The sequence below is a fragment of the Sinocyclocheilus rhinocerous genome, unplaced genomic scaffold (assembly GCF_001515625.1).
Source record: "Sinocyclocheilus rhinocerous isolate Xijiao unplaced genomic scaffold, SAMN03320098_v1.1 scaffold493, whole genome shotgun sequence".
Classification (NCBI taxonomy): Eukaryota; Metazoa; Chordata; class Actinopteri; order Cypriniformes; family Cyprinidae; genus Sinocyclocheilus; species Sinocyclocheilus rhinocerous.
In genome coordinates, this window is record NW_015626376.1 from 245,497 (window position 1) to 254,103 (window position 8,607).

Consider the following 8,607-nt stretch of genomic DNA (forward strand, 5'->3'; position numbering starts at 1 on the left):
AGTGTGTGTGAGTGAGAGTGTGTGTGAGTGAGTGAGAGTGTGTGTGTGTGTGTGTGTGTGTGTGTGTGTGTGTGTTTGCAGTGTATTATAGTTTGTATTTCATTCAGAAAGATGGATTGTGCCCACGAATGAAAACTGAGACACATTGCTACTAGTAATAGTTAAATGCTGCTGTTCAGTTGTATAAATTAGGGCGATATCTAGTTGTTTTTATTTTTTATAAATGTATTAATATTTATTTTATTTATATTATTTATTAATAATTGGATGTCTGACCGAATTAAGTAAATAACTTTTTTTTTTTTTAATTAACCAGTTTCTTTGTTTAAAAATGTTCTGTCAAATTAAAGGCAGCTGTTCATTTAGTTATATGAATAAGGGTGTTGTGTAGATTTTCGAAATTAATTTATTCATTATTGTTTATTCTATTTATGTTGTGATTTAGTAAATTATATTTTAATTATTGCGCGGCCGCAATATTTTATATTTAATTATTGGGAAGTCTGTCAGATTTATGTGAAGTGAATTCGGTTTGTTCACAGAATCAGTTCATTTCACTTCAATGAAGCAGTTTACTTGAAATAATTACTTGAGTTTTACGTTTTTGCTCACAGATAATTAGTTCAATGCTGCTGTTCATTTAGTAGGGTGTTGTGTATTTTTTATTAAATTAATGTATACATTTTTATGTATATTACTATTTATTAAATTACTGTTAATAATTGGAAAGTCTGAATGACTCAGTTCATTCAGAGAATCAAGTAATCAGTTCATTTCACTGAATTAAAAAATTATGCAAATGTATATTCGTTTATATGCTGCTGTTTATCTGATTTTTTCACAAAATGGTATCAAGTAAGGATGTTTTCTAGTTGTATTATTGCATTTATTGTAAATTTATCTTAACTTTATGGTGTAATAACCTCAACATACTTGAGAGGGTAATGAATGATTTTGCAAAGTTATTTAAATTTTTTGTGCTGTACTTCAATACATTAATAAGTACAAAAGAGTCTATAAACAATGAATGTAAAGTTATTTTATGCTTTACATAATGCAAAATTAATTATTTTCTTAAATGTAAAAAAAATTATATTAAATGTATAATTTACTTTTTATAACATAATTGCGATTCCCATTGTTTTGTGCTATACTGTTGGCAAAAATAATTGTCAGATATTTGTAGTAGATATTGTCTTCTATAGTTTAATGTAATTAGATACACTTTTATTTAGTAACTTGCACTCTAGCAACTTTTTAAAAAGACCAGCTTTCAGAAGATGGCAAAAGAATTTGTTTGCATAAGAACTATTAGCCAGAATCAGGTTTAATGTTGAATTTGATCTTCTGCTCTGAAGGTGCCAGAAGAAACGGTGAAAGAAATCACAGAATACAGCCGGACGATGCTGGAAAAGATGGAAAAGGCCCGGATAGAAGCGAACTACAACGAGGTACTGATGAGTTTGATACAGACGAGCTGCGCCGCTGAAGATGAAAGCGCAGGTGTTTAATGTGAGCGTGTGCGCAGGTGGTGAAGATCTGCCGCGAGTGTGTGGAGAAGCAGGAGAACGTTCTCGCCGACACACACATTTATCAGCTGCGCATGTGGAGCACGCTCAGCGAGGTGCTGTCCTACCTGCAGTTCTTTGAGGAGGCCTCAACATACGCACGCAAGATGGTGGAGGGATACTTGTGAGTGTGTGTGCATGCATGACAGAGAGAGAGCTTTATACAGTCATGCACGGTTAAAACACCTTTATATGCACGCAAGATGGTGGAGGGATACTTGTGAGTGTGTGTGCATGCATGACAGAGAGAGAGAGCTTCATTCAGTCATGCACAGTTAAAACACCTTTATATGTGTGCAAGATGGTGGAGGGATACTTGTGAGTGTGTGTGCATGCATGCATGAGATTGAGAGAGAGCTTCATTTAGTCATGCACAGTTAAAACACCTTTATATGTGTGCAAGATTGTGGAGGGATACATGTGAGTGTGTGTGCATGCATGTATGAGATTGAGAGCTTCATTCAGTCATGCACGGTTAAAACACCTTTATATGTGTGCAAGATTGTGGAGGGATACATGTGAGTGTGTGTGCATGCATGCATGTAAGCGAAAGCTTCATTTGGTCATGCACGGTTAAAAACACCTTTATATGTGTGCAAGATGGTGGAGGGATACATGTGAGTGTGTGTGCATGAGAGAGAGAGAGCTTTATTCAGTCATGCATGATTAATAACACCCTTATGTGTGTTAGGGGTGTAACTCGTCACTGGTTTCACAATTCGATTCGATTACGATTATCATGTCAACGATTTAATTCAATTCGATATCACGATGCATCACGATAATATCAAATTTATTTTGTGCATTTTTATTAAATTATATAAGCAGGCTGCTTTTTAAAATAATTACAAATTAATAATCAATAAAAAAGTTGTTAAGAATTTAACCAACTAAATACAGCTTCAAAACATACAAGCACATATAAAGGGGGAAAAAGACAATTACAAGTGATAATAAAAAAGTACTTTCAGTATCTAAGAGTGCTTTAAGTATCTGAAAGTTTACAGGCAATCATAGTTATGGGTTTTTCTTTTTTCCTCAGCATTATTGCTGTTTGATTATTACTGATGAGATCATAGACAGCGGCAGTTCTAATAGACTAATGCACAGATCTATTTCGACATATCAGATGTTTTGTCCTGTTCTGAAAACATAACTGACTGTGTTTACATCAATTTCGTATCATAAAAGTAGATGCAAGTAGATTTAACTGTGGCCGCAAGCTTCTGGACAAGCAAACAAACATATACACAAACTGCACGTGAAAGTCTGTCAGTGTGTGAGTTTCGTGCATCTAATACGTACTGCAGTCCAAACGGCAGAAATGAAGCATATCTAAAGTAAAACACTGAAATAACGGCGAGTGGAAGCACAAGTCAAGCAATGTCTCCCAGCGCATATTCTGTGCAATGAAGCCCGCTGCGATTGTCTCTAGCAGTGTTGGGGAAAGTTACTTTTAAAAGTAATGCATTACAATATTGCGTTACTCCATAAAAAAGTAACTAATTACGTTACTTAGTTACTTTTTATGGAAAGTAATGCGTTACATTACTTTTGCGTTACTTTTTAAATCTGGACAGGGCTTGCTTGTTTGTTTTTAAAATAAAAAAGTTATATTTTTGGCAAATATAAAACCCTTTTCACACCAAAAGTGAAATGAATAAGCATCAGGTTGAAGGGAAAGTTGGAAAAATAAAGTAACTTGCGTTACTTATTTAAAAAAGTAACTCAGATATTTTAAGTAATTAAAAAGTAATGTGTTACTTTACTAGTTACTTGAAAAAAGTAATCTGATTATGTAACTCGCGTTACTTGTAATGCGTTACCAACAACACTGGTCTCTAGCGCACACACTAAGCTTGTTTTTTCCCAAAATGTGCCCAGATCTCGGATTTAAAAATAGTGGGTGCATTTTTTTAATACTGGCGTGACAAGCGCTTATGCGAATGGCGTCAGCAGGATATAATCGATTACGGTCTATTACCGCATTGATGCAACGATTAATTTCAACGGCCCTAATGTGTGTGTCTGTTGAATTAGGAAACTGTACCATCCCAATAATGCTCAGCTGGGAATGGCCACAATGAGGGCCGGCGTGACGCACTGGCAGGCCGGCTTCATCGAGATCGCTCACGGCATGATCTGCAAAGCCTACGCTATCCTGATGATCACCCACGGCCCGACACACCCCATCACCAAAGACCTGGAGGTAAACACGATACTAACCCTCAGTGGCGTTCAGAGCAAAGTTATTGATATGCTATTATAGTTTTATTGATATTAAGAATTAGTTTTCATTTTTATTTTCTTGTTTGTATTTAAATTTTTCAGTAATTTTGCTCTATTTATTTGCTTGTTTAAATATTGTTTTTATTAATATTTATTTCAATTTTAGTTCTTTTTTTAGATATTTTAGTACTTCAACTTTACATAAAAGAGAATCTCAAAAGCATCTAGATGAAATAAAATAAGTTTCGTTTTTTATATTTTTTTTTTCCAGTTAACATTTATTTAAAGTAACAAACAAATGTTTAATTATTTATTTTTAGTTTTAGCAAGAAATTAGTTCATGGGCAAATTATTCGCTATTACTAATTACTCATATTTCATGGTTTACGTTATACAAAATAAATTATTTTGCAAGATACCATGCATAAATAAATTCAAAAAATCATGTTAAATATATTTTTGATTATAAAAATAACAAAAAGATTTTTTCAACTTGAATGCATGTCATAAAGTATGCATTATACTGTATATGAATTACTTTATGTACAATGCATTACAATAAATGACCATGCATAAAGAAGTAAAATTGATATATATGCTTAATAATAAAAATGCAAAATATAATAAAAATGATTAAAATATTTTCGTCGTGATACATGCATTACTTTATACAAAACACATTACTTTATGCAATATGTGTTTTTCTTAGATGCCATGCATAAATAAGTAACAGAATTGAAGATTATATACAAATATAGTAATATTAAATATATTTTTAATAATAAGAAATATTAAAAAATTCCAAATTGAATGCATGATGTCAGAATATATGTTTTACTTTATGCAAAATAGCTGATTTTGTGAGATACCATGCATAAACAAGTGATAGAAATTAGAATATGTAAACAACAATGTAATATTAAATGTATAATGCAGTTTTTATTAATAAAACATAACATATAAGAAAACATGATACAAAGATTATTCCAATGCATGATGCATGACTCTGATATACAGTACAAGCTTCCCAAGTGCATTTGAAAGCAACATATGCATGACTTTTCAACTCCAAAAAAGGACTTGTTGAGCGTGTGTCACCCGGACAAATAACAGCATGCGTGTTTAGAAGGACATGTGTTTGAACATGTCTGTCTCCTCCCATCAGGCCATGCGCATGCAGACGGAGATGGAGCTGCGCATGTTCAAGCAGAACGAGTATGTGTATCACACCATGCGCGAGGCGGCGCTGAAGAACCAGCCCATTAGGATGATGGCAGAACCGGCCACCGAGAGCATCAAGAACCTGTTTCGCAGAAAGTGACCGAACACGACACTGTGACAAACACGCTCAGGTCGACACTATACACTCACATCTATGCAGACGCTTTCAATCAGAAAGAGGAACAAAAGCAGCAATATTCAGAATAAACGCTCTTAAAAATAAAGGTGCTTCACGATGCCATAGAAGAACCTTTTTTGTCTAAATGGTTCCATAAAGAACCTTTAACATCTGTTTCACAAAAGCTTCTTTGTGGCGAAAGAAGGTTCTTCAGATTATAAAAAGCTAAGAAAGGTAAAGAACCTTTGACTCAATGCTTCTTTGTGGAACCAAAAATGGTTCTTCTATACCTTCTAAGCACCTTTATTTTTAAGAGCGTATAATAAGTTAGATATCTAGATTAGGAAGCAAAGCGCACACAGTGCTGCTTCAGTTACAGATTCTGCATTTTCTAGATTCATTACTCTGCACGATGATTGTGTGATTTTTTTAGACTCTTTTTTGTTTTTGAGTGTCATTTTGAATTGTAACGTTTTTTGTAATTAAAATTGCATCAGGTTTAAAGTAAGATGTTTGTGTTTTAATTGCTCTCTCGGTGCTCAAGAGATCGAACGAGTTATACAGCATTTTGTCTCAGTGTTTCTCCTCGAACAGACACAAATGAGCCATCATTCAGAAAGAGTCTAGAGCTGTAAAATCAGTGCTCGAATCATTTGATGAGAAATGACTTCATACTGACTTGTTTGCAGATTTTGAGCACAGTTTGAGATATTATTTTCTGAAACTCGAGAGGAGACACACATGAAATTATCAGTCTTCATTGTGTTTTTCTTTCTTCCAAGAGTACCAGTGTTATTTTAAGTATCATTGAGATATCATTTTTGTGAATATGTTGAATTAGATTTTAATTTGATATTTTCTGATTTTACTTAAATTTTAGTTAAAGTTTTAGAAATTGTGTTGTGTTTTTTTTCCATCTTTATTAGTTTTAGTATTTTTTAAATATGTTCATATAGTTTTTTTTTATTTATTTGTTCTAGTTTATTTAGTTTGTTATTTTACTGCTTCAAATAAACTAAACAGAAATGTTGCCCTTATAATATTCTAGATTTCAATTATTAGTGTTCTGTTTTCATTTTAATTTAAGTTAAAGTTTATATATATATATATATATATATATATATATATATATATATAGTGTTTGTTAATTTTAGTTTATCTATTTTTTAGTATTAAACTTTGAATTTAACTAAACAAAAATGTTGCATTTAATATTTTGAATTATATTTTAATTATTTATTTTCTGTTTTCACGTTACTTTTAAAGTTTTAGCATTTTTTTTATTAGTTATTTTAAATATATCTATATAGTATTTATTAAATTTTACTCATTAGCTTTAGTTTAATTAGTTTTAGTTATTTTAGTACCTCAAGTTATACTAAACAAAAATCAGAAATGTTGCACATGGCAACCAGCTTAAATAAAATAAGTTTACTTTTTTACCTTTTATTTCATTGAATGTTTATTTTATTTCTAATAAGGAAAATGACATTAGATAGTTTTATTTTTAGATGAACACATGCACAACACAAACCTTCTCTTTCAAATAATACAGATAAACACACAAATCTGATTTTGAGAAATCTTTAATAAAAATATCCCTTTATGTTATTCTTTTTGTCAAGTCATGCGAGTGTGGTCTCTTTTTAGGCCAGGCGTTTGCTGATCCTCTTGTAGACGAGGCTGCCGAGAGTCAGAGTCTGAAACACAACAGTAATCACATGAGTTTAACTCTATAAAACGTCACATGTGCGCTGATCTCACTCACATCGACCAGCATGTTTCCATCCACCAGCTCCGTGACGGACGTGACTTTGTTCAGGACGGACTTTAGCTTGTTTCCCTCTTTATTCACAACAGCCTAGAACACAAACGACAGCATTATCATCAATGCAATGAGACGTAAACTCATGCATGCAGGTCTGTGAGCGCAGCGTCACCTTGATTTTCTCTCCGGTCAGGGATTCGATCTCGGTCTCCTGTCCGATGGTGAAGCTGTTGATCATGACTTTGGCTCCGGTGGTGATGGTCACTTTGAACTGATCTCCGTTCTCCTCGATCTCAGTCACGCTCTTGATGTCTTTGCCTTTCTCAATCAAATCATCAGGAAGACCTGAAATGATAATCAAGTGATGAGCAATGCAATACGTGAAACACTCAATGCAGTACATAAAATACTCAATGCAATACGTGAAACACTCAATGCAATGCATGAAATACTCAATGCAATACATGAAATACTCAATGCAATGCATGAAACACTCAATGCAATGCATGAAACACTCAATGCAATACATGAAATACTCAATGCAATGCATGAAACACTCAATGCAGTGTATGCAACTGGGCATTTTATCAGCATTTCATTTACATCCAGCATTCAATTTTGATTTGCACTCACCGATGGCCTTCATGAACTCCACGAATCCCTCCTGACTCTCCAGCTGATATTTCCCACTGAACGACATGCTGACCGGTGAATGTAGAGTAACTCCAGAGAGTCTAAGAGATGCTTTTATATCGTCAAACACGCAGATGAAGAATCATTAATCTGACTGGATGATCCTGATTGGCCGATTACTGTGAAATCAGTTTAAATGTCATGTGGGGTGAAACAGTGCTGCACAGATCTGTAAAAGGTTAGGTTTGATCAGATCCTGGCCTTCACCTTTGCCCTCATCAGCATGACATCATCACCAGGGCTATCTAGTGTCAGTGAGACACTATTGTAGTTTGTAATCATTTCAATTAGATTTTTATTTTCTGCTTTCACTTAAATTTTAGTGGAAGTTTTAGTGCTTTTGTTGTGTGTTTTTGTCATTTCTATTTTTGTTCATTTGTCTGTATTTTTTTTATATTGTTTTATTAATTTAATTTCTATATTTTTATTTATTTAGGTAGTTTTAGTTTACTTAGTTTTATCTATTTTAGTAAGTTGAACGAAATGAAAATAAGTAATGTTGCCTTGACCACTAGTTAAAATGAGTTTACATTTTTTATTTCATTTCAGTTAAGATTTATTTTATTTTCATTGTGTTTTGCTTTAGTTTGAATTATTTTAGTGCTTGAAGTTAAACTAATCAAAAATGTAAACAAAAAATGTTGGCTTGGCAACTAGCAGAAAATAAAAAATGTTATAATTCGTTTTATTTCAGTTAACATTTATTTCATTTTTGTGTTTTTGCCAGTTTGTTTTGTTATTATGTCTATATAGTTGTATTCATTTTTTTTTAATTTCAGTTTTAGTTTAAATTATGTTCGCATTTCAAGTTAAACTAATCAAAAATGAGAAATGATGGCGTGCCAACTAGCTGAAATAAAATAAGTTTTATTTAAAAGTTTTTTTAAATATAACTTATTTTATTTAAATTAATATTTATTTAATTTTAAGTGACAAATTATATAGATATATATAAATAAATATATATATATATATATATATATATATATATATATATATATTATATAAAA

General features: G+C 32.3%; 2 protein-coding genes across 3 annotated transcripts in view; one reads left to right on the forward strand and one right to left on the reverse strand.

Moving 5' to 3' along the window:
• The window catches only part of LOC107712675 (histone-lysine N-methyltransferase SMYD1-like), an 18,885-nt gene extending 13,632 nt beyond the window's left edge, over positions 1-5,253 (forward strand). For both annotated transcript variants that reach the window (XM_016517986.1, XM_016517993.1), the window contains 4 exons: positions 1,359-1,451; positions 1,529-1,692; positions 3,609-3,777; positions 4,963-5,253. In XM_016517986.1, coding sequence (XP_016373472.1) covers positions 1,359-1,451; positions 1,529-1,692; positions 3,609-3,777; positions 4,963-5,118 — 582 coding nt within the window. In that variant the 3' untranslated portion in view covers positions 5,119-5,253. The remainder of the gene's footprint in view (positions 1-1,358; positions 1,452-1,528; positions 1,693-3,608; positions 3,778-4,962) is intronic.
• Positions 5,254-6,710: 1,457 nt separating this feature from the next.
• On the reverse strand, positions 6,711-7,637 carry LOC107712467 (fatty acid binding protein 1-B.1-like). The gene is made up of 4 exons (XM_016517727.1): positions 7,538-7,637; positions 7,077-7,249; positions 6,905-6,997; positions 6,711-6,836 (listed from the first exon to the last, which is right to left on the reverse strand). Exons 1-4 carry the CDS (start codon positions 7,602-7,604, stop codon positions 6,783-6,785), a joined length of 387 nt encoding a protein of 128 aa, XP_016373213.1. The 5' UTR covers positions 7,605-7,637; the 3' UTR covers positions 6,711-6,782.
• Positions 7,638-8,607: the final 970 nt, after the last annotated feature.